Source organism: Rhinatrema bivittatum, chromosome 2 (assembly GCF_901001135.1).
Source record: "Rhinatrema bivittatum chromosome 2, aRhiBiv1.1, whole genome shotgun sequence".
NCBI classification, from domain to species: Eukaryota; Metazoa; Chordata; class Amphibia; order Gymnophiona; family Rhinatrematidae; genus Rhinatrema; species Rhinatrema bivittatum.
Window position 1 is genome coordinate 375,057,688 of NC_042616.1, and position 26,932 is coordinate 375,084,619.

A 26,932-nucleotide genomic window follows, 5' to 3' on the forward strand; every position below is an offset into this window, starting at 1 on the left:
TGCCCTCTTCCGCTCTGTCTTTGATGAATTGGGCTTGCAATCAGCATCGGGATCCACGCTTCTTCACATACGTCAGGGCTCCCAGTCGCTCATGGACTGTCATTGAATTTCGAACCCTGGCCTCTGAACTGCACTGGGGTCCAGACTGTCTTAAATCCATCTTCCTCAAAGAACTGAGCTCCCTGATCAAAGATGAACTCGCAGCCCATGAATGACCCACCTTGCTGGACTCCCTCACCGATCTTGCCGGACGCATCGACCGGCGGCTTCAGGAGTGTTCCCACGCGTTGCAGTCTTCAAAGAAACCAGCCACAGACTCCCAACACATCCAACGCTCCCCCTCACCCAAATCGGACCAGGCCTCACCAGTGTCGACCGGAGAAGAACCCATGCAATTGGGCCGGAGTAAGCTTACCCCTGAAGAACGTCTCCAACGCCAGCAGTCTGGCCTCTGTCTATATTGTAGCAGGTCAGATAATGTCCTGGCAGCCTGTGCAGTGTGTCCGGTAAACTCCCAAGCCTAGGTTCAGTGGGAGGACTGCTCCTAGGCCTGACTTCACTATCTCCTCCACTAACCCTCCTGGTGACAATCACTGTGGACGCTCGGGAATTCCATACCCTGGCCCTCGTAGATTCGGGAGCCAGTTCATCTTAAGGCAACTGACAGAACATCTACGGATTCCCACTATCCGCTCCCAGGTGCCTCTGCTCCTCTCATCTATCCATGGCGAACCCCTGTCGGGAAGGGTCATCCACACCACGGCTCCACTCCACCTCCGCATGGGGTTCCTGCACGTGGAGTCAATTACTTTCCATATCCTTGACAAGGCTATATGCCTGGTGGTCCTAGGCCTGCCCTGGCTGCATCAGCATTCACCCCAGTTTGACTGGGCCACTCTGCAACTCTCGCAATGGGGACCCTCCTGCCACTCCACTTGCCTGGAGGTCATCGAGCCCCAAGCCTGCCTTACTACCTCGCTCCTCCTTCCGGGCCTACCACCACAGTATGCCGTCTTTGCAGATGTGTTTTCCTAAAAGGGCACCAACACTCTAACACCCCATCGCTACTACGACTGCACCATCAACCTCCTACCCAATACCGAGCCTCCCCGAGAATCTATCTGCTGTCGCTTGCGGAGACCCAGGCGATGTCAGAATACATTAGTGAGAATCTGGCCAAGGGATTCATCCATCCCTCCACATCCTCTGCCAGAGCGGGGTTTTTCTTTGTGGGAAAAAAGGATGGGATGCTCCGCCCTTGCATTGACTACCTCGGGCTGAACGCTTTCGTCCAAAAGGACCGTTATCCTTTACCACTCATCGCAGAGCTCTTTGATAGGCTCCAAGGGGCCAAAATATTTTCCAAGCTGGATCTCAGGGGAGCCTATAACCTGGTTCAAATCCAAGAGGGTGATGAATGGAAGACGGCGTTTAATACCAAGGACGGCCACTATGAATACATCGTTATGACATTCGGCCTCTATAAGGCCCCAGCCGTCTTCTAGAACATAATGAATGAAGTGTTAAGGGACATGCTCTATCGATGTGTTGTGGTGTATCTTGATGACATCTTGGTGTTCTTTAAGGATTTACAAAGCCATCGCCACGACGTCTCCCGTGTCCTCCAGTGTCTCCAAGAGAACCAGCTGTTTGCAAATTTAGAGAAATGTTCATTTGAGAAGGCTACATCGTATCTAGCCAGGGCTTCCGGATGGACCCAGAGAAGCTCAAAAGCATTCTAGACTAGCCTCAATCCACTGACCTTCGTTCCCTGCAGAGATTTCTTGGCTTTGCTAACTACTATCAATCCTTCATCCACCACTACTCGACCTTGGTGGCCCCCCACAGGGCCCTAACCCACAAGGAGGCGAACCCTTCACTGTGGCCACCTGAGGCCATCGCTGCATTCCAGAATCTCAAGGCTGCCTTCTTCCGTGAGCCCTGTCTCCGGCATCCCGATCCTCGGCATCCATTTATAGTAGAGGTGGATGCTTCCGCCGAAGGCGTTGGAGTGGTCTTGAGCCAGTACTCCGCCAATCACACTCTGCATACCTGCTCTTTCTTTTCCAAAAGTTTTTCCCCAGCAGAGCAGAACTATGCCATAGGGGATAAAGATCTTCTAGCCATAAAGCTGGAAGAGGCCCAGCACCAAATTACCATGTACACTGACCACAAGAACCATGAGTATCTGCATCGGGCCCAATGCCTCAACCATTGTCAGGCTCGCTGGGCCCTTTTCTTCACCCGGTTTGACTTCCTTCTGCGTTACTGGCCCACCAACAAGAATCTCCGGGCTGACCCCTTTCTAGATCCTTTAATCCAGAGGATGCACCAGACCCACCACAACACATCATCGACCCCACCAGAGTCTTGCTGGCCGCCACCTTTCCGGTCCCTCCAGGGAAGACTGTGGTCCCGCGCAGGCTATGCAAGAAAGTACTATTTTGGGCTCATGACTCCCTTGTTGCGGGGTACCCCAGACAGTCTTGGACCCTTGCCATCCTCCAGCATTTTTACTGGTGGCCCAATATGAAGAGGGTAGGGAGTCCTGCCCTACCTGCACCAGCCACAAGCTTCTAGTTGGATGCCCCTGGGGATTATTACAACCTCTACCTATCCCTAGCAAGCCTTGGACCCACATTGCAACTGACCTCTTGTTGACCTCCCGCCTTCTGGCGGCAACACTACCATCTGAGTAATAGTGGATCAGTTCTCTAAAATGGCCCACTTTGTCGCTCTACCTGGCCTTCCATAGGCACCTCAACTAGCTCAGCTCTTTATCCGCCATGTTTTCTGGCTCCATGGGCTGCCTAAGCACATTCTGTCCGACCATGGAATCCAGTTCACCACCCGATATTGGAAGTCTCTCTGTAAAAAATTTGACGTCACCCTGGACTTTACCTCCACTTACCATCCCCAGGCCAATGGGCAGGCAGAGAGGACCAACAGAACCCTCAAGCAATTCCTCCGTGTCTACATGAAAATCAGGCAAAATGACTGGTTAGAACTACTTCCTTGGGCGGAATTTGCCCTTAATTCACATCCATCATCAGCCACCGGTTCCTCACCCTTCCAGGTGGTCTATGGTCGACAGCCACTTCCTCTGCTACCACTACCCTTGTCGGTAAGGTCACCAGCAGCCCAACTGACCACCCAAGAACTACATCGCCTCTGGGATCTCATGCAGCAATTACTGCTCAAGGCAGCACAAAGAGCCAAAAAATTCTCGGGCGCCCATCGCCGAGCTAGCCCTCAGTTCAAACTCGGCGACATCACCCAGTTGTACGCCACCCATTCTCAAAAACCAAACCCACCTGGGCGGGGGCATAGAGGGGGGGGGGGTACTGTTACACCCACCGGCTGCGGCAACCCGTGGCTGGCACAACTCACCCCATGCCTCGCTCTTCTCCTAGCTCCCGGAACTCTCGCAGACACAGCCAGCTGCTGCCGCCGCCACACTCCACCACGGTTCCGGGACTCCACATGGCGGCTGGGATGCTGCTGACCTGCGCTCCAACTCGGGCCCTCCATAAATGCGTGCGCCGCCAGCCCTCCTTTTAAAGGGCCAACGGTGTAAAACTCAGAGCCATCCCTAGCTGATGACATCAAACCCCTGGGCTATTTAAGGACGGCCTCTCTCCCCCACTAACTGACTTGGCAACGAGTTCCCTGGTTCCTGCTTCGGTTGTTCTGCCTTGGCATTCCTGACCAGCTGTCCTGCTCCATGGATCCTGCTTCAGCACTCCGGCTCCATGGAACCCTGTTCCAGTGCTTCTACTCCATGGGATCCTGCTTCAGCACTCCTGCGCTACGGAGCCAGCTACAACGCTCCTGCTCTGCGGATCCTGCTTCAGTGCCTCTGCTCTATGGGTCCTGCTTCAGCGCTCCTGCTCTACTGTTCCTGCTGTAGCATCCCTTTTCCACGGAACCCTGCTTCAGCGCTCCTACTCCACGGGATCCTGCTTCAGCGCTTCTGCTCTACAGAGCCTGCTTCAGTGCTCTGGCTCTGCAGATCCTGCTTCAGTACTCCTGCTCAATTGAACCCTGCTCCAGCACCCCTACTCCACGGGTTCTTGCTTCAGCACCCCTGTTCCACTGGGCCTGCTTCAGCACTCTTTCCTCAGTGGCACTTCGACCTCGGATTGGACTTAACCATCGCTTCTTGCCGCCAGCCCTTGACCTCGGACCAGACGACCACGTTTCCTGCCACCTGCCCTCATCCTTGGACTGAACCTGACCTCCTTTGTTTGTTCCATCTGCTTCACCTGGCCCCTTTCCCGGGACCAGCCATGCAGAGGCCCACCTAAGACCAGCCGGCCCCAGCACCCAAGGGCTCAACCTGCAGGGAACGTGGGCTGGTACTGGCGAAGTCCCTGTTGGCCTCTGCTTCCCGGCTGGCTTCACCTCCCAATGGTGGAGACCTGTGAGGCTCAACCCCTATAGGTGGAGTCAACACCACCTCATGCCAAGGGTTCACATTTCCTAACAGACTAAGAAGAATCCCACGGTGAGTGGCTGCATGAGAAGGCCCACACATGCTCTGAAAAACCTTTTTGGTTTTTCTGAGCTCTAAGAGAACTTTTCCATCCTGATGCCATGAGAATGATGTCACCCACTTGTGTAGCTGATTTATCCTGCTGTTACAGGTGAGCAAGTTTACTTTAAGCACCATTGAACAAGTGCTTAAAATAACCAATTTACTTTTATAATTAAAAAAAAAAAATCACCAGGTATCCTTGTCCTTTGTTTTTTAATTAGAAAGGGAGCTCTAATAGCAAACAGTAACAATATAGAGTAATCATTAGCTGATGTCATGCAGAACTGTGTTGTAATTCTTACTGGACATTATTCCAATTATTTATGCCAACACATGACACTTTAGTAGCTACTTACTAACCAGAAAAGTCTAAATTGTCCAATCTGGTTTTCATGCAGATATACCCTCCAGCACCTGGCATACAAATGACTGATCTAACTAGTTTCAATTGGGTCTTCTGCCAATAAATACAGAAAGAAACAATAAATATATTTTCTTAAGTATATTTTTTTCAAAATGTATGAGATGTCTGTCATGATTTTATTTCTAAAATTAGATTTATTGTTTTCATTCATTAACTTTTGGCAAATTAGGCTACTATTTATTTTTTAAACAATTTTTTAAGCTCTCTGGACATATACTGGCAAGGTTGCCAACTCAAAGACACTTTCAAATAGGTCTGGTGGGAATGCTGACATATCCAGTAAGTATTTGATGTCATTAAAGGAATAACTGGCACAATACTTCCCCCCACGTTCTCCCTTGGCTTTATTGATTATCAGACAGGAGTGAAGTCTGCTGCTCTCTAAGAAAATGCTCTCACACTTTTTTCTTATTGCTTCCAGAATAACTGTAGCTTCTAAATGGAATTGTTTGCTGTGACTGCTAACTTGACTACCTGGTATTTGAAAGTGTAGTAGATACTGGGACTGGAGAGCTTAACGTTTCACTGAAGAGCCAAATTTTCTATTAGTATGTTACATGGTTTCTTTTCATTGATTATACTGCTTTTACCCCTAACCCTGTCACCCTGGAAAATTTCAATACTATCTAATCTTAGTAATTAGATGCTGTTCTTGCTCCTATTTTTCTCCCTAGTAGAGACTCTGTAGAATCCAGGATTTCCTCTGTCAGTCACTGCTGTGTGAACTAACCCAGAACTGCTGTAATATAAAGCCCTTTATACGCTGAGGTAGCCGCGCATATCTTATAAAATCCGGGGTCGGCGCGCACAAGGCTGCGCAAAATTGGCAGCCTGCGCGCGCCGAACCACACAGCCTGCCTCCGTTCCCTCCGTTCCCTCCGCATCCCCCACCTTCCCCTCCCTTCCCCTATCTACCCCAGCCCTACCTAAATCCCCCCCCTACCTTTGTTGTGCAAGTTACGCCTGCTTGAAGCAGGCGTAACTTGCGTGTGCCGCCTCGGCATCCCCCGGCACAGGCTGCAGTGCCGGGGGACTCGGGACCACACTCCCGGCCCACTCCCGAACCGTCACCACGCCCCCCCGGACATGCCCCCTCCCACCCCTTTTATGAAGCCCCGGGACTTACGTGGTCCTGGGGCTTTGTGCGCGCCAGCGGCCTATTCAAAATAGGCGCGCTGGCGCGCGAGTGCCCTGCACATGTAAATCCGGCAGGATTTACGCGTGCAGGGCTTTTAAAATCTATCCCTAAGCATTTTTTAATATACACATAATGGGAGACAACCTTTAATACATAGGCCCATAGTTAGAAAATATACATTATGCCAGTATGCCTCTGTAACCTGGTAAGCCACACTTCGCTTAAGAACATAAGATATGTCATGCTGAGTCAGACCAAAGGTCCACAGAGCTCAGGATCCTGCCTTTGAAAGTGCCCAATCCAGGTTGCAAGTACTTGGCATATTCCAAAGAGTATATCCATCCCTTATTGTTCCCTCTCTTGTTGTTTATCCCTAAGTGATGGTTTTCCCAAATCTATCAGATGGTTTAGGGACATTTCCTCTTGGTACAAAAACTTAGATTGTAAGCCCGCTGGGGATAGAGAAATACCTACAGTACCTGAATGTAAACCGGTGCGATATCTCAATTGAGATCGAATGTCGGTATATAAAAAAACAATAAAAACAAACAAACAAAAAAAACCCTTCTTACCTTGACTACATCCTCTGTCAACAAATTGCACAGCTTGAGTGTATATTTTGTGAAAAAAAATAATTGGTTTTAAATCTGCTACCTATTCGTTTTAGTTCCCTAGTCTTAGTACTTTTTGAAAAAGTCTAACTGTCCCCTATTTACCTGTTCAACCCTACTCATGGTTTTATAAACCTCTATCCTATCCCTCTTGGTCACCTCTTCTCCAGCTGAAGAGCTGTAACCTGTTTAGACTTTTTTCACCATTTTTATTCTAATTCAGCTTTATCTTTTTTGAGATAGGGTGGCTAGAACTACATACAATGCTCAATATATGGTCGCACTATGGAGCGATACAGAGGATTATAATATTTTCAGTTTTATTTTCAATTTCTTACAAAATCATTTCAAACATAATATTTGCTTTTTTGGCTACTGCTATGCACTGAGCTAAGGACTTCAAAGTATTGTCCACAGTGACTCCAAGATCCTCTTCCTGGATAGTAACTCCTAATACAAAAGCCAGCATTGTGTACTTAGAACTAGGGATGTGAATCGTTTTCCATATCGTCTTAACGATAGAAATCGTGTGGCAGGGCAAGAAAATCGTCTTAGGCACGATGTTTTAGTTAAAAAATCGTTAAAAATCGTTTTTTCCGATTAGTGCGCACTAACTCGAGTTAGTGCGCACTAACTGAAAATGATACAATTTGACACTTTTCAGGTCAGTTAAGGTCAGTTTAGGAATGAATATGTATTCCTATTGGCTGCCCTCTTATTTATTCATGTTACCAAGTTTCCTACTGACAGTATATGGGGGATGGGAAATGGAAACAGTTGGTAGCTTGACAAAACAAGTAATGTGATCAGTCAATGTGACTAGAACTTGTGCCCTAACCCTGATACCAGGGGTATTTATTTATTTATTTATTTATTTTTAGGTTTTTATATACCGGAAGTTCCTGTATACAATACATATCACTCCGGTTCACAATTAACAGAGAAAACTATCGCCGGGAAGGCGGTTTACATGGAACATACATGGAACATATCGAATAAACTATAATAAAGTACAATCTAATTTAAAACAACTGAAATAAACTTAGGAAATAACTTGGTACATGTAACTGAAGCAAGATGAACATTACATTATTGCTGCAAGGCTGATTAGATTAGATTAGATTAGAGGCCACTTAGCCTCACTTTAGTGATGGGTATTTATTTATTTTATTTATATTCTGCCTTTCAGCACTTGAAAGTGGATTACATTCAGGTACTGTAGGTATTTCCCTGTCCCCAGAAAGCTTACGATCTAAGGGCCTGATTTACTAAAGCGTTTCTCCCATTCTGTGCCTATGGGGAAAATGCATAGTAAATTTGGCTTTAAGTTTGTTACTTAGGCAGGAAATAGTGAAGTATCTTGAATCCAGTGGCATGCAAGAAGTGAGGCAGCATGGTTTTACCAAAGGGAGATTGTGTTGGCAAACTCTGATCAGTTTCTTTGACTTGGTGAACAGAGAATTGGATCAGGGGCTTGTGCTGATGTGGCATACTTGGATTTTAGCAAAGCTCCTAATATCCCACATAGAGACTCATGCATAAACTGAGTAACCTGGGAATGGGCCCTAACATCGCAGACTGAAGTAGAAACTGGTTAAGTGATAGACAAGAGAGTGGTGGTAAAGTGGGTTACTTCTGTTCAGTGTCTTTGAGAAGGGATAGAAGGAAAAGTTTGCCTCTTTGTGGAGGATGTTATGATCTGAAACAGTATGGGCACCCTTAAGAGTGTACTGAATAGTGTGATGGAGAAAGCTTAAGGGGTAGGTGAGTACCTGGCAGTTAAGGTTCAGTGTAAGAAAGTGCAGAAATCTGAGGGAATGGTACACAATGAAGGGTGAGATATTGATGTGTACTAACTGGAAGAGAGAGCCCTTGGGGTGATCATGTATGATCTCAAGATAGCAAAACAGTGTGATAAGGTGGTGGCCAGAGCCAGGGTGCATTGTGATCTTCCTGCACACAGTGCCCTATCCCTATTAATACCAGGAGTGTTGTGATCTTCCTGCACACAGTTCCCTATCCCTAATACCAGGGGTGTTGTGATCTTCCTGCACACAGTGCCCTATTCCTGATACTGGGGGTGTTGTGATCTTCCTGCACACAGTGCCCTATTCCTGATACCGGGGGTGTTGTGATCTTCTTGCACACATCCCGGTATCAGGGATAGGGCACTGCATGCAGGAAGATCACAACACTCCTGGTATTAATAGGGATAGGGCACTGCATGCAGGAAGATCACAACACTCCTGGTATTAATAGGGATAGGGCACTGCATGCAGGAAGATCACAACACCCCTGGTATCAGGGATAGGGCACTGTGTGCAGGAAGATCACAATACCCCGGAGGAGTGAGGGTCAGGCAGCTCCCCCCTGTCTGTGAAGCCAGCCTCTCACTAGTAATGCAGGGAGGGAGCTGTCTCAGACTTCACCATCCTCCCCCCCCCCCCCCCTCACCCACACACCATTCACTAGCTGGGACATGGGGGAAGTCAGGAGTGAGGGTCAGGCAGCTCCCCCCTGTCTGTGAAGCCAGCCTCTCACTAGTAATGCAGGGAGGGAGCTGTCTCAGACTTCACCATCCTCCCCCCCCCCCCTCACCCACACACCATTCACTAGCTGGGACATGGGGGAAGTCAGGAGTGAGGGTCAGGCAGCTCCCCCCTGTCTGTGAAGCCAGCCTCTCACTAGTAATGCAGGGAGGGAGCTGTCTCAGACTTCACCATCCTCCCCCCCCCCCCCCCCTCACCCACACACCATTCACTAGCTGGGACATGGGGGAAGTCAGGAGTGAGGGTCAGGCAGCTCCCCCCTGTCTGTGAAGCCAGCCTCTCACTAGTAATGCAGGGAGGGAGCTGTCTCAGACTTCACCATCCTCCCCCCCCCCCCTCACCCACACACCATTCACTAGCTGGGACATGGGGGAAGTCAGGAGTGAGGGTCAGGCAGCTCCCCCCTGTCTGTGAAGCCAGCCTCTCACTAGTAATGCAGGGAGGGAGCTGTCTCAGACTGGTATCAGGGTTAGGGCACTGTGTGCAGGAAGATCACAACACTCCTGGTATTAATAGGGATAGGGCACTGTAAGAGATGACTGTAGTAGATTGAATAAAGATCTGATGTTTCTGCTCTCCTCACACCAAACAAAAACAACACACAAGCAGAGAAGCCCTTCTTACAAAGCTGAGCTAGTGAGTTAAGTAGGAGGAAAAGTAAACATACTTGTGCCAGTGTGGCTACTTAAAAAATACACTTACCAACAATCAATTACATATATTTGAACTGTGTACAGTTCCAGCCAGGACCACCTTTCTAAAATGCACAGTGATTGGCAAATTCAACATGCACTAGCATTTCAGGTGCCTGCTAACAAAAATAATAAACAAACAAGTTCTAGTCACGTGAGTGCTGATCATTACATTACTTTTTTTGTCAAGCTTCCAACTGTTTCCATTTCACATCCCCCCAACCATTACCTCAGTATTAGCCTTGGTAACATCAATAGATAAGAGCACAGCCAGCCAATAGGAATACATACATACATATTCATTCCTAAGTGACCTTTACTGACCTGGGAAGTGTGAACACTTTGTTTCATTTTCTGTTGGTGTTCGTTAGTTTCCAGTTCCATTTCCCATCCCCCCAACCATCACCTCAGTGGTAACCTTGGTAACATCAATAGATAAGAGGGCAGCCAGCCAATAGGAACACATATTCATTCCTAACTGACCTTCAGTGACCTGGAAAGTGTTTATTTGTATCATTTTCAGTTAGTGCGCACTAAATCGAGTTAGTGCGCACTAACGGGGAGTTAGTGCGCACTAACTCGAGTTAGTGCGCACTAACACGATTTAACGATTTTTAACGATAAATCGTTAGAATTTCTATTGTATCGTGTTCTATAACGATTTAAGACGATATAAACATTATCGGACGATAATTTTAATCGTTGAAAAACGATTCACATCCCTACTTAGAACTAGGATTATTTTTCAGTATGTGTCTCAATTTGCACTTGTCCATATGTATATTTCATCTGCCATTTAGATGCCCAGTCCTCCAGTCTGACAAGATCTTTCTGCAGTTCCTCACAGTCCGCTTGTGTTTTAACAACTTAGAATAATTTTATGTCATCTGAAAATTTGATCACTTCACTTGTTGCTCCCTTTTCCAGATCATTTATGAATATATTAAACAACACAGGTCCTATTACAGATCCCTGGAGCACTCCTTTTTCTACTGGAAAATAATGTATTCTTACTTTTTATTTCAAGTCTTTTATCCAGTTATCGGTCTACAATAGGACATCACCTCCTACCCCATTACTTCTTTATTTCCTGAGGAGTTTCTCATGAGAGACTTTGTCAAATGTTTTTTGATAATTCAGACACACAAATTGGTGAATTTTAAAAGCTTGAGGTGCACATGAATCAGGGGATGCATGAATATGTTGGACTGGCAAGTGCCGAGCGAATTTTAAAAGTTGTCTGGATATGTGCATATCTCTCGCTACATACACAAATGAAAAGTTGTTAAAAAGGGGTGGGCATGGGCATGGTCTGGGTAAATAAAGCATGGGCTTTCCGGGATTTTAACCTGAAATTTGTGCATAAATATGTGCACTGGCGTATAACTTTACTTCTGCTATGGTTGACATGTTAGCAGGGGCGGATTGGCCTATTGGGGGATCAGGCTTCCCCCGGTGGGCCGGTCTAGCTGGTCACATGGTCTCGACCGCGTGGCTCTTCCTCAGCCCAGCCTCAGCACCTCCCAGCCAGCCCCCGCTGGAGACAAGCCAGCGGGGGCCGAAGAAATAAAAATCTAGGCCGCCAGAGGCTGAAGAAAAGAAGATCAGCCAGCCCCCGCGGGAGACCAAGCCGGCAGGGGCCGAAGAAATGAAGATGGGAGCCTCCCAGCCAGCCCCCACCAGAGACCAAGCCGGCAGGGGCCGAATAAATTAAAATCGAGGCTGGCGGCGGTGGAGGCCGAAGAAAAGAAGATGGGCGCCTCCCAGCCAGCCCCCGCTTGAGGCTGGCTGGGAGGCGCCCATCTTCTTTTCTTCGGCCTCCACTGGCCTCAATTTTAATATCTTCGGCCCCCGCTGGCCTCGATTTTAATTTCTTCGGCCCCCTCCAGAGACCAAGCCGGGGGGGGGGGCAAAGAAATTAAAATCGAGGCCGGCGGGGACCGAAGAAATTAAAATCAAGGCCCCCTTTGAACATCTGGTCTCCGGCGGCGGTTAGCAGCACCGGTGTTCACTTCTTCGGCCCCCGCCGGCCTCGATTTTAATTTCTTGGGCCCCCACCAGAGACCAAGCCGGAGGGCCGAAGAAATTAAAACCGAGGCCGGCGGGGGCCGAAGAAGTGAACACTGGTGCTGCTAACCACCGCAGGAGACCAGCTGTTCAGCTGGGGACCTTAGATCGGAAGGGTGTTTCAGTGTGTATGTGAGAAAGGAACGGTGCTTGTGTGTGTATGTGTGAATGTGTAAATGTGAGAAAGGAATGGTGCTTCTGTGTGTGTGTGTGTATGTGATGTGTGAGAAAGGAATGGTGCTTCTGTGTGTGTGTATATGTGTGTGTATGTGTAAATGTGAGCAAGGAATGGTGCTTCTGTGTGTGTGTGTGTGTGTGTGTGTGTGTGTGTGTGTATGTGATGAGTGAGAAAGGAATGGTGCTTCTGTGTGTTTGTGTATGTGATGTATGAGAAAGGAATGGTGCTTGTGTGTGTGTGTGTGTATGTGATGTGTAAGAAAGGAATGGTCTTCTGTGTGTGTGTGTGTGTGTGTATATGATATATGAGAAAGGAATGGTGCTTCTGTGTGTGTGTGTGTGTGTTTTATGTATGTGAGAAAGGAATCTGCCAGTTTAAAAAAAAATGAAATGTGATAATACATATACCTCAACTTTTGTGCTGGTAGCGCAACTTTTGAAAAGTTGGATGAAAGATGAAATTACTGAATTTTAAGCATCCCTCTTCTGGAAAATAAAATTTAGCAAAGTGGGTAGAGACAAATACTAAAGCAAAAAAAAAAAAAATTAAACTATTTAAAATGTTCATCTCAGCAAAATCACAAATTTAAGATACTGATGCCAGGTGGGGCTTGTTTTTGTTTTTTTTAAGCATAATTTAAGCATGAAGACTAGAATAGTTCCAATCTGAAATGGTTTTGCTATTTTTTTAAGCCTTTAGAAAATGTATATTTTTAAATGACTAAGACTGGAATCTTCCCATTTAAAAGGGAAGTTGACTAAGGATGTCTTTCGGTTCCATATCTCCCACATGAATAATCACATGACAGATAGTTTGAAGAAAGACACTTGCTTTATTGCCTGAAAGCATAAAACAAGAGAAGCTGTACGGTGTGGTTGGCTGTCCCTTGGGAGGACAGAACCTGAAGGAAGGGTGTAATTTCGCCTTCTGATAGGAATGTGGTTTTCTTATTTAATGGTTGGGATCATCACTTTCACTTTTAGTAAAAGTGAAAAATGCTGCAAGTCTGAAAGCAAGGTGCTTCTGTGAGAGTGTAATATGTATGTGAGACAGGGAGGGTGCTTCTGTGTGTCAATGTGTGTGTGCAAGAGAGATGGATCCTGTTTTGGCTGGCTTGTGGCTATGAGAGAGAGGGCATGTGTGTGATTGAGCCTGTTTGTAAGTGAGATAGAACATGTATATGATTGAGAGCTTGTGTGTAAGTGAAATAGAGAGAGCATGTGTGTGATTGAAATCCTGTGTGTAAGAGGGAGCGAGAGCATTGTGTGATTGAGGGAGACTGGCCAGAGAGGTGACATGTGTATGTGTGAGACTGATCAGGGAGATGACTGGTATATGTGTGCATGTGTGTGTGTGTGTGTATGTGTGTGAGAGAGAGAGAGAGAGAGAGAAGAGTTTGGTTGTCGTCCCTAAGGAAGAGGACCGTGAGGACAGCTTCAGCAGCTATTGCTGCTTCTGGTGTGGCCTGCAAGGGAAAGGAGTAGGAGAACTGCTGGAGAGGGTAAGTAAAGGTGGCTTTTTAAGTTCATTTTTCTTGATTGACTACCATTTTAATTATTGGGTAGTATGTGATGTGTCTGCTGTTTGAAATATTTTATTGGTGTTTGGTAAAGGTTTCAAAATTTGCTTGAGTCTTTAATTATTGGATATTCTATTCATCAGCTGTTTTGAAATTATTTTATTAGTATGATTTTATAATTATGATTCATGATTTATATATCTTGATTTTATTGATTGTTTCATGAGGAATGGTGACATTTTTGTTTTTCCATTGTTGCACTGTATAGAGTCTGGCATGAAACGTTTTACAGTTGAGTTTTTGTCTGCACATTTCTATTTATACTTTATGTAGCTTTATTCTGTATTTTGTGAGAGTTTGTGTTCTGCATGCAAAAACTGAGATGAAGCATTCTTTTAGCATGTGGTTTCTCTGTAGGGATCTGTAGTAGCTTGGCCTGATCTGTTTTCCTGATAGGAGGTGTATTGATATTTTAGATTCTGGTGTAATATTTGTGGTATTCTTTTTCATAGGTGGGGTTGTTATTCTTTGAGTTTTGGCAAATAGTACTGTGTTGATACAGGAGCACCATGCCGAAATATAGGGGTGTGCACATATATATGTAAATTATATATGTAAATTATATTGTTTAGGTAATTGGGTACCCATGGGCCAGTATGGAGAAAAATCCTCCAGGCCACTATTTTCCCTCAATCCGCCCCTGCATGTTAGTGATAAAACAAAAAACTCTAAGCAGATCAACAGGGTTTTAAAGGTCGGGGCTAAGAGGGGGAAAGGAAGGCTATTAAACTAGGGAGGTATGGAAGACATATCCCTTAACTGTGTGAACTAGGAACAAACTGGTTTTAGTGGCAATGGCATTGGTGCACTTCACTCTTAAAATCCCCCCACTTAAGCGGTAGAAGTGAGATTTGTGTGCACATGCACATGCCCACTTAAAATTAAGTGCACAGATGCGCACAACCAGGCTATTTTATAACATTGCCCATGCACTGCTTTGAAAGTTACCATCCCTATTGACTGGCTTACTCTTTATCTACATATTTATTAATACATTCACAAAAACTCTTAGGCAAAACTTCCCTTTCCTATATCAATGTTGACTCTTCTCCTTAGGCCAGGTTATCAACATGGCCAATAATTTTGCTTTTTAAGAATAGCTTTTACCATTTTATCTGGCACAGACATCAGATTTGCTGGTCTATAGTTTCCTGGATCACTTCTGGAGCCCTTCATGTACTGTGGCTGTTCTTAATGATAATGATAGGTTACAGATGACTAATAACAAGTCTTCAGTTTCATATTTTAATTATTTCATAACTTTGAGGTGAGTACCCTCCAGTCCTTGTGATTTCACTACATCTTCCATTTTCACAGTGATTTATTTCCGCTCCCTGAATCATCATCATCATCAAAGAACATTTTTAGTGTGTATCCCCCATCATCCTCCTCAGTAATGAGTTAAAAATTGAAAAAAAACAATATTAAAAAAAATGATTTTGTTGATTTGCAGATATATAGGGCCATTGTGTACCAGTTTTACATGCTAGTGGCTTACAATGATCAGAAAGAAATAGTATAGTTACCACTGTAAAATAAACAAAATTATGCAGTAAAGGGATATACCTCCTCTTTCCCTCCCTAAAAAAAATCTCTATTTCTTCTCCTCCTGTATATTTTCATTCAGATATTTTTATGAATAATACATATTTTTTGTGGTGTAGCGTGAACTATAGAAGAGTAGTGAAAGGGACAGAGGATGCCCTAATGCAGCATGAAGCAATTTTCCACAGCTAGAATCAGAATAGATTAGATTGATTTGATCTAGTTTTTTTTTTTTTTTGTTCTGTTTGGATAGCACTTTTTCCCAAATCACTGTTCTGTGAAATTAACAAGAGAGATTCACAGTAGAATAAGAGAGAAATTTTTCTAAACCTAATTAGGAAGTTTCTACAAGGGTGGTTTCAACAGACCAGATTGTGCAACCTATGTTGAAATGTAGGCATAATAGGTGAGATTAACATCCAAACTCTATTTTAAAAGGAGCCATTGCATATTTTAAATGCACAGAATAAATAAGAGCTTTGTTTAAAATTTCATAGGGATGTGCATTCATTTTTTTTCATGTCTTTTCAATTAGGGCCATATTTTAAAAGCCCTGCGTGCGTAAATCCGGCCGGATTTACACGCGCAGGGCACTCGCGTGCCGGCGCACCTACTTTGCATAGGCCGCCGGCGCGCGCACAGCCCCGGGACGCACGTAAGTCCCAGGGCTTCGTAAAAGGGGTGGGGTAGGGGCGTGCCCAGGGCGTGTCCGGGGTCAGGGGGCGGTTCGCGGTGGGACCGGGGGACGGTGCCGGCCCGGGGGCGTGGTCGAGGCCTCCGGACCAGCCCCCGGGTCGGGTGATGGCGCGCCAGCAGCCCGCTGGCGTGCGCAGATTTACGCCTGCTGAAAGCAGGCGTAAATCTGCCAACAAAGGTAGGGGGGGTTTAGATAGGGCCGGGGGGGTGGGTTAGGTAGGGGAAGGGAGGGGAAGGTGCAGGGGGGTGGAAAGAAAGTTCCCTCCGAGGCCGCTCCGATTTCGGAGCGGCCTCGGAGGGAACAGGCAGCGCGCGCCGGGCTCGGCACCCCCTTGCGCGCGTCGACCACGGATTTTATAAGATACGGATTTTATAAGATACGCGCGGCTATGCACGTATCTTATAAAATTCAGCGTACCCCTTAGTGTGCACAATTTTTTTTTAGTGTGCAATAAATTAAAACCGTGTAAATTAAAATAGTGCACACTAAATGGCAGTTAGTATGCACTAAAAATTTAGACAGTAATTTAGAAAGGAAAATGTAAATGTAAATTTAACAAACCCATCAATTTTCAAAAGCAGGTAAATGGGCTTTTGAAAATTGCTATGATAGTATGTTATATTTACATTTTCATTTGAAAATTACCCTATTAATGCACACTAAAAAAATCAAAACAAAAAAAATATGGAAAGAAAGAAAAAAATGAAACAAAAATTATTTGGGCTGCACATCCCTAGCCTTCATCAGCATGGTGCCCACTATCATCATCCTGGGGAGACTGGGCAGACTGGATGGACCGTTTGGTCTTCTGCCGTCATTTCTATGTTTCTATGGGGTATTGCCTCATTATGGTTCCAAAGAAAAGTTGGGCTACCAGAGCCACTTTATATGGGATCTGGTATTTACAGAGGTCTTTTATCTGAAAACTGGCCATGACCAAGCCAGGTATGACTGCAAGTAGTCAGTGACAAATTACACATTACTATCAGGCAGAATTCAGATTCTCTTTTCTTTTAGAAGGTGAACTTGATATGATAAAGTTTTGTTTATTTTTCATTTTAAGGTCAGTGAAAAACTGAGCATTGCAGCAGAAACAGAAGTGAAAATTAATGCAGCACGTGAAGAATATCGTCCAGTTGCTACCCGTGGCAGTATCCTGTACTTCCTCATTGTAGAAATGAGTTTGGTAAACACAATGTACCAGACATCTCTGCGCCAGTTCCTGGGCATTTTTGATACCTCTATGGAAAGATCAGTAAAATCGCAAATGACATCCAAACGAATTGTGAATATAATTGAGTATCTCACCTTTGAAGTGTTCAAGTACACAGCTCGAGGGCTATATGAAGATCACAAGTTCCTCTTCACATTACTAATGGCACTGAAGATTGATTTACAGGCCAAGAAAATTTCTCACAATGATTTTCAAACATTCATCAAAGGTAGATTCTGAAACACTGTTTTGTTAGTGCTTTTGCCATATTCCCAGGAGGGCTATTCCATTTTGCTCTACTTTGATTTTATAAATTTAATTTGAGGGGTTTTTATCATTAATGAGTCCCATGAATGCATCTACCATATTAGCCCAACCATAAGAGAGTCTCAATTATAATACAACCTCAGGAATCTAAGGAATGGAATTAGAATATTAATTGAAAATATTTCTAAAATCAGCAGTAACTTAGCTAGGTCCCTGACTGATAATAAAACTTATATATCTGTGGGCCCTTGGGCTGGAGTGAGATTGGCTCTGCCTGCAGGGATGAGCCCTGCAGGTTCTTACCACCAGCAGGTGGACCCAGGAGAAGCAGAGACCGGTCTGGAGCTTCACCTTTACCTGCTTGCATTCCCCTTGGGTTGAGCCTTTGGAAGCCAGGGTCAGCAGGACCTAGGTGAGGGTCTCTGCTGATGACTAGGGACGTGGTCCAAGGCCATGCTAGGGTTGCAGGCAGGCAGTGGTCAGGCATCTCAAGAGTCCAGGCAAGGGTCAATGGCAGGCAGTGATCAAACATATAAAGAGTCCAGGCAAGGGTCAAAACCAGGTATCCATCTAAGTAAGAGGGATGGATAGGGTTGAGACAGGCTGGGCAAGCAAGGCAGGGCAGACGAAGGAGGGAACAGGCTGGGGAGATGAAGGCAGGAACAGAGTGGGCATATGGAGACAGGAACAAGCTGGGCAGATGAAGGCAGGAAGCAACATGCAATATAATCATAGCTGGTCCTGCTGTTGAGGCAGGGTGCATTGGGGAAGTTACCCTATATAGGGCAATGTCAGTGATGTCATCAGTAGGGGTCATGGGGACTTTCCCATCGTGGCCCCTTTAAATGGTCCGAGGTTGAGCATGCATACACCTAAGGAGAGGTGTGGGTAACTGGAGCCAGTGGTGTCCTGCTGCAAAGCACCCGGCAGCCTTCTGCCAAGGGAAGAGCCAGCAGTGTTCTGCCATGCCAGGAAGAAGATCAGCCAACTCAGCCACAGAGGTGAGAGTAGCAGTTTACGGGAGCAGCCCGCAAACCACCAAATGCAACAAAAACCATTATTATGAGTGGGATTTATGTCTGCAATTCACTATCTTGATTTTTGGCCCATCTCACATCTCAAGTATATCACCTGAAATGGAAAGAGACTCTAGAAAAAGAAGGGCAAGATGCAAAAATTCTGTAGATGTTGTGCCTGTCATCTTAAACGAGACATGAATAATTCCCAATCGTCCTGCCCTTTTCTGCTTTAGTTCTTGAGCTATACACAATAGTTCTTCTCTCTTGGTAGATGCCAGACAGTAACTTCAAGATGAACTTCAACCTGGAGAGACCACCAATATGCGTTTGCGGATATGATGAGATATCATAGTAGCACAGATGCAGTGCAGATGGTGGCTGTGGTGGTGCTTTGTGTTAAGCTATCTGCCACTGCTGCAGCAGTTCTTTGAATTTCTCAGGAGTGTGCAGTAAGGACACTCCAGCTGGAGCTGAAGGCAGGTGGAGGAAGAATCTCTGTTTGAGGTCTCTGCCCCTGGAGTGCCTCTCCCTGCCTCTCTCCAGTGCTGGAGATCTCAGCAATACAAAATTATTGGGTCATCTCATACTGGCTGTAGATTTAGGTCATGCATTGTTTTATTATTCCTAGCTGCTTACTCATTTATTGATCTATGTTGCTGTTAAACTTGCAGTTGGTTAGAATGTGGCACAGGTCAGTAGCAACCAATGCATATTAATTCCTTTTGGCTTTTCATTAGTAATGAAGAACTAATTAATGATTATAGTCTATACAAAGTGGACAGCTGCAAATAGTACTTAGTATTAGTAGAGACTTAGGAGGTAATTATTAAAAGGATTTACATACGAAAAAAAAATTTGAAAATTGCAACTTTTATGCACATAAATCCCTTTGAAAATTCACTCCTAAGAGACTAAAAACTAATGCATAGTGACATACTCTATCTTCTAAATATGTGTCATTTAGTTGCAGCACCTTAGTTTAGCCATTTAGATAAACATGCATTGATGCTGCCTGTGTTGTCTCTGTTCTCTGGATGAATTCAAAGGAGTGAATTTTCTAAGGAGTTGCACGTTTAGCACAATGTGTTTGATTGTGACCCACCATGTTTGCTTGTTCATTTTTTTTCATACTTATAGGTGGAGCAACACTAGATCTCAATTCTGTAGAGCCAAAGCCAAAGAAGTGGATCCTTGACATGACTTGGCTCAATCTTGTTCAGTTGTCTAATATTCACCCTTTTACTCAACTTCTGGGACAAGTTGCAAAGAATGAGAAGGCCTGGAAAGCCTGGTTTGATGAAGAAGCTCCTGAAGAAACACCTTTGCCGGATGGTTATGACAATTTATTGGACACATTTCGTAAACTGCTCCTTATTCGTAGTTGGTGTCCTGATCGTACCATTGCTCAGGTAAGAAGAAAGTATTTAATGTATTACTGTGTTATTTTTGAAGAAAAAATAGTTAATAAGATATGATCAGTTCTTGACCATTTGACTGTTTTGGTAATTTTACAACACATCAATGAAATTATACCACCTGATCTTATTTAGGATTCATTTGTACATAGTGGGGTAGATTTTCAAAGGGGTACGCTCGTAAGATACGCGCGTACCCCCAAAAACCTACCTCAAACCCCCCCCCCCTGCACGCGCCGAGCCTATTTTGCATAGGTTTGGCTGCGCACGCAAGCCCTGGGATGCGCGTAAGTCCCGGGGCTTGCAAAAAGGGGCGGTCGGGGGCGTGGCCAGGGGACACGGTTAGGGATTGGGGCGTGTCCGGGGGCATGTCGGTGGTCCGGGGGCATGGCCGAGTGCCCCGACACAGCGGCCTGTGTTGGGGCCTGCCGCGCCGGCGCGCGTGAGTTACTACTGCCCGGAGGCAGTAGTAACTTCTCCGATAAAGGTAGGGGGGGGTCTAGATAGGGCCGGGGGAGTGGGTTAGGTAGGGGAAGGGAACGTGCAGCGCACGCAGGGCTTGGCGCGCGCAAGTTGCGCAAATGTGCACCCCCTTGCGCATGCCGACCACGGATTTTATAAGATACGCACGGCTACGCGCGTATCTTATAAAATCCAGTGTATGTTTTTAAAATCTACCTCAGTGATTAGGGGTAATTTTTACACATATCGAATCCAACAAAGTTCTACTCACAATAGAATTACAGATTGTTGTAGTAATTCAATCTTCATGTTTAAAATGGTCTATGTTAAAAGGAAAACAATGAAAGCCCTTTCACTATAAAATAATGGAAATCAGGAATCTGAGTATTGTCCAGCCTGTTTGTGTGTAACACTCCTATTGTACATGCAGACTGAAAATATATCCCGACGTAGAGAAAGAGTGGAGATCAGACCAACACCCATAGTTTTGTGTATGCAAACTGAAACTCTAGCAGACTTACATTGGTTGCCCATCGAATACAGGATAAAATACAAGGCCTTATGTCCCATACACAAACTAATATATGATAAGGAAGCAGACTGGCTAAACAAAGCCTTACGAGTACACGTTCCACAAAGAAACCTCCGCTCAGCAAACAAAGCACTACTAACAATCCCTTCAGTAAAGTCAGCAAAATTAACCCAAGTAAGAGAAAGGGCTTTATCATTGGCTGGGCCCATACTATGGAACATGATGCCCCCTGAACTCAGATTACAGAGTAATCTCAAAACTTTTAAGAAAAATTTTAAAACATGGCTCTTTAAAAAAGCCTTCACTAAAGAGTCTGGAGGGTAGAGAATGAAAGTACAGGGTAATGCAAATGAGAATGAATTTACTCAGTCCTACATTTAAGAAGTAATATCTCAAAGAGATAGTAACTCAATAATATACCTGGACTTGACCAACAATACTCAAATAATGATTGTATTTATGAAATTGTAACCAAATTTTATTGGCATCTGTTAGAATGTACGATAACCTACATTTACTTACCTTAGTCTATGTGCCTATTTGTAAACCGTTGCGATGGTATATAACTTAGCACCGGTATAGAAAAGTTTGTAAGTAAATAAATAAATAAATAGATAGATAAATATGCAAAATTACACATGTTGATTCCATCAGAAAAATTACCCTCAGAGAAAGCAGGTGCAAATCTCTGTGGATAATTTTCCCTTAGACAATAATGAAAATAAAAACAACCACCCCATGGGTTTGATTTGATTGCAGCAAACCCTGTGGGATTAAATTACCTACGGGGATTGCCATACCTTGAGTAGTTGGCTTATCAAGGTCTGACAAGTCTTAAATTAGCCAGTTATAAACTTTTTCTCAGTCTTAGGTTTTATATTTTAATAATAAAAAATATTTCAAATAAGAATATGGAAGGGTTAGAGTCAGAGGACTAAAGCCCTAATGAATCATGAAGCCTTTGACAGCACTTAGCACTAAAGCTCACACAGATTGATTCTGATGCATCTCATTGGTGAAGCAGAGTATGCCTATGGCACAATAAGATACTAACATAGTAATTGCCACCCAATCTGCTCCATTCCTTTGTCTACTGTCACTACAAACTCTACTTATCTATGGCCATCTTACCACTGCCCTTTGTAGTTGCCTCAAACATAATTGAATTATATCACTCAAATGCTAGGTAAGGCCAGTTGGGTTTTCAGGGTATTCACAATAAATATGCATGAGATAAATTTGCATATGCTGGATCTCCAATGCATGCATATTCATGCCTATTTATTGTGGATATCCTGAAAATCCAACTGGCTGCTGAATCCTCAGGACAGGTTTGGGAGGCCCTGTACTGGTCTGCTTACCAGGCATCCACCATCCTCTCAATAAAGAAGTATTTCTTCTGAGCGTCTCTTCTTCTTCCAACTTTACCAGCTGAGGCCATTTGATTCCCCAGATATTCAATTATTATCCAATTAGTACCTAGAATGAAGAGCATTACCATTCTATGTGTGGGATCTGCTAAAATTGTAGGTGTGATTCTAGATGGTTCTTTATCCGTGTCAAATCTGACCTTGAGTTTAACTAAGTTTTTTTTTGCATTATGTAAGTTTCATAGATTTAAACCCATTTTAGGAAAGCAAGAGTTTGTAATTGTTGCGTAAAGTTTAGTACTTTTCTGGATTGACTATTCCAAATCTCTATAAATGTGTATTATAGAGGTGCCTCTGAGGAGATTACAATTATTACAAAATACAACAGCTTGAGTTAATTTTGGAGCTTTGTAATATGTGCATATTACACCACTACCCAAAGATGTTCACTAGCACTAAATCAGAGCCAGGATTGTTGTCAAATGTCTTTGATGCATAGGGCATTAAATTGAGGAACCCTTGCCTATTTGAATAATTTAATAATTCTCTATAAACAATATAGAATATTATGATCTTCTCAGCTAGAGTTATTGATGCTTCCCTCTCCCTGAAAAGTTCAACTAGAGCACACTAGATGGTCTTCTTTTTCAATACCAGGCTCCCTTTCATTAGAATTCCCTTGCATTAGATGTTGTGAGTCTGCCCGTGGCATGCGAGCAGACTCCCTAACTTCTGCCTCTCTGAAACGTGGCAAGCCAGGCCGCTGCCATCGCCGTCCCGCGGCAGGCCTAGCCACGTTGCTCCCAGCTCCCCTGTGGTCCTAGTGCTGCTGGCGGGGTCTCCTCGCGGTGCGAGGCTGCTCCAGCTGCCTGCCTCGTCTTCCTCCTCCGCGGCCCAGAGGTCCCCAGCATTTTCGTTGCATTGAGCGGTAGGGAGGCGCTGTCAGGGATCCTAAACGGCAGGGAAGCCGTCCCTGCTTCTGCCCGTCTCTGTTTCACCTTCTTCGCAGCTGGAATGCAGCCAGTAGTGCCTCCCATGTGGCAGGTATGCCGCCAACTTGCCTGTCTTCTCTCCTGCTTCGGGCAACAAAGTGGATTAGATGCCAAGTAATGTCCATTTAGAATCTTTATTATGGAGATTCGTTCATCCAATATAAAGCCCGACTCAGGCCGAGTTTCGCCCCCACAATGGGGCTGCCTCAGGGGCTGTGTGTAATATCTCTTGAGAATGTATAATTGCGATCTCATACCATAGAGATTGTCAGAAAGGTTTTGGTGCATTCAAGCAGCATATGGGTCTCCCTTCTAAACACAAACCTGGGGGCGAAACTCGGCCTGAGTTGGGCTTTATATTGGATGAATGAGTCTCCATAATAAAGATTCTAAATGGACATTACTTGTCATCTAATCCACTTTGTTGCCCTCACGGCTTTTTTAGATCGCCTACTCTCTTGTTTTATCTTTCTCTCCTGCTTCTCCATAGGCGCAGGCGCACGCCTTTCCTTCTCTCTTAAAGGCCCAGAGGCGGGAAAAGCCCCATGGCACACCTTGATGACATCACCAGCCAGCTCCTGGATCAGCCCTATAAAAAGGCTCTGCTTCAGTTCATCAGGGCCTTCGGATCGGGTTCCACAGTTGTCTGTGCTTCATGACTGGTCCAAGTCCTCCATGGTCTTCTCCTGCTTTGACGGCTTCATCTCCATGTTCCTGATGTCCTTCGTCCATGCTTCCAGATGTCTTCATGTTCCTGATGCCCTTCGTCCGTGCCTCCAGATGTTTTCATGTTCCTGATGTTCTTTGTTCATACCTCCTGATGTCCGATGTCCTTCCTGATGCCTTTGCCTTCGCCTCTGCCTCCATGACTTGGTTCCTTGATGTCCACTTTCCCGGTGTGCCATTTTCATGGTCCGAGACCAGCCCACAGGCGGGCTGTGTAGGGTGCCTCACGGTACAAGGCCTTCTTCTCCTGCACAGTGCAAGCCTCCGGAAGACTTCTGCTTGTCTCCTGAAGTTTTGAATCCCGAGTTGTCTGAAGAATCGTGTATTTTGAATCCTGTGCTTGAATCTTGTCCAGTCTTCAGAACTCCTTGCATTTGCATCCGTCCATGCCAAAGACTCTGTTCGAACCTGTTCTGTACCAGCGTGGTCCACGACCAGTCCCACTGGTGGACTGTGTAGGTCGTGCCCCGGTGCAGGCCTCTTCAGTATCTTCGCCATGTTCCGGTATCAGCCTCCATTATCTCTCCTAGAGTCTGCAGCGGCAGGTCTGAAAGGGCTTGGAACAGTCGGAGGACAGTTCATTGATCAACATTGCGTTGTTGGTCATCCTGGGGCATGCAGGTCCAGTAGAGGGTCAGACCTTCCGTCTCCTTGTCTTCGTTCCAGCTTTGTCTTGCTCATTGTTACCCATGTTCACACCAGCTCACCTCCCGCGGTGTGTCTTGGATCTCCTCCCTGAGTCGTGCCGTGGCTCAGAGGCTCAGATCACCTGTTCCAGAAATGACCGCACCTCCGAGCTCGTAACATTAGATTTATACGTGGAAAAAATTATCTCAAATTTAGTAAAGATCTGGTTATTTAATAAGGATTTTGGAGAGTAGTTTTTTCATTTTATTTTATGTCCAGATTTACATGTATCTTTCTTAGGGGTTTTATTTGATTATGTCTTTACTGTTTTATATTTTTTTGTTTAATTATGTATTTTTATATATTTAGTATGGTTTTATGTCCTATTTTATTGTATTTATGATGATTTATTAATGTGTGCAGTCAGGACAAGTTGGCAGTGACCCTTGTCCAACATTCACCCCCCCCCCCCCCCCCCCCCCAACAGCCTCAAACAATCCACAGACATGAATAATGGCATTAAATAAGGCCCCAGTTTAATAACCATAACCATTACATAAAACAGAAACCCAAGTCCAAACAAAATCATTGAATATCAATATATATCTCAACCTACATGATATCTCAACCTACATGATAGCCCCACTTCCACAGCCCAGCGGTATTAGCTTCATGATTTCAATTTTTCCCACCCCATCTGGTCAAACTTGGTCACATGCCATGACCCCCCTCTACTATGTTCCAGTGGCAGAGGTCATGGGCCACCAGGTCCTGTGACCACACTGTCCTTATCAGTTCAAACACCCCACTAAAGGGGGTTCAGGTTACCCCAAACTGCAATGCAACAGTAACAAAAAAACCAAAACACATAACAATCCAGGGAGGGAGGGAGGGCAAAGACTGGTGACATGCATGACATTTGTGGGGAGCAGAATCCTGACTATTTAAGTACTTTGGTCTGCCGTCCCTCCACCTGCTGGCCCCCACAATGCTGGCCAATCAAATTCAAATATTGCCAAATTTCAAAAGAAGCACTATGAGGACCCGCAGGCATGACGGTGTTATGCTTCTGAAGGTGGACCCTTGGTCCGAGGTAGAGTTGGCACTACCTAAGAGGGTAACCCTTCTTAGGTCCCTACCGTCAGAAGGCGAGGCTGGACTCAGGTGGACCCTTGAAGACAGAGAAGAGATTTGGATGCAGGCACCTCCTGCAGGTCGTATAGTCCAGATAGCTGGCGCCTCCAGCAGGTCGAAAGTCAGTCCAGGAGCCGAAGCTCGAAGAATGGTCGAAAGCCGGTCCAAGGGTCAAAAGCCAGAAGAATGGTCGGTAGCTGGCCCAAGGGTCAAAGCCTGAAAAATGGTCGGAAGCCAGTCCAAGGGTCAAAGCCTGAAGAATGGTTGAAAGCCGGTCCATGGGTCAAAGCCTGAAGAATTCCGACCAACTGGTAGAGAAGCTGAGAAGACAGGAACTCGGAGCACCGGAACCACCAACTAAAAGCCAAGAAGCCAAGGCAAGGTCTGAGGAGCAGACCTTGCCTCAAATAGCAACCCGGAAGGTGGAGTTCACAGGGAGGAGCCACGACAATTTCCTGTCATGGCCCCTTTAAATGCAAGGTCTCTGCCACACGCGTGGCTCTAGGGAGACCAGAGGGGGAGGAGTCAGCCCAGCCGGGCGGGCCCAGCAGCAGCAGCCGGCCGGGCCCAGCAGCAGCAGCAGCCGCGAAGTCACTATGAAAGAGGCCTGCCTGCCTCTGTGGAATCCCCGGAGGCGGCCCGATGCCTCGGGTGAGTCTTCGGCCCCGGTTGCGGACCGCCGCGGCCGGCAGCCATGACACCTGGTCCCGGTCGCGGCCTGCCACAGCCGGCGGCCATAACAGACAGGCTATGGACCCAAGATGAACTGCCAAGAAGGAGTGGAGGGGGAGTGGACCAGAGCCTTACCATCATCCAACGCCACTTTAAAAACGTTTGGGTGAGATTCGCCCCTGCCTTCACTGATTGTATACCATTTTGATAGCTGTGAAAATAGGTATATTAAATAAAATTGCCATTACCATTATCTGATGCCCTTTGCTCCTGAGCTTCTTTTCTTTTTTTTTAACTTTATCTTTATTAAGTTTTAATAATCACAAAGCAAAAATACTTTGATACAGAAACACGATTGAGAAAATTGCAAAGGATAAATTGCAAAGGATAAATCAAACAAGGAAAAATCTCTCAATCTTAACAGTCTACAGTCATTAGAGGGGGGAGAAAATGAGAAGATTAATTAGAAATTCAACATAAGAAACT

General features: G+C 45.4%; 1 protein-coding gene across 1 annotated transcript in view; it reads left to right on the top strand.

The window, feature by feature from the left end:
* LOC115083294 (dynein heavy chain 5, axonemal-like) overlaps window positions 1–26,932 on the top strand; it is a 1,259,434-nt gene that overhangs the window by 976,235 nt on the left and 256,267 nt on the right. The window contains exons 59-60 of the mRNA XM_029587102.1: window positions 17,081–17,459; window positions 19,654–19,925. Of these exons, the coding sequence (XP_029442962.1) occupies window positions 17,081–17,459; window positions 19,654–19,925 (651 nt within the window). The remainder of the gene's footprint in view (window positions 1–17,080; window positions 17,460–19,653; window positions 19,926–26,932) is intronic.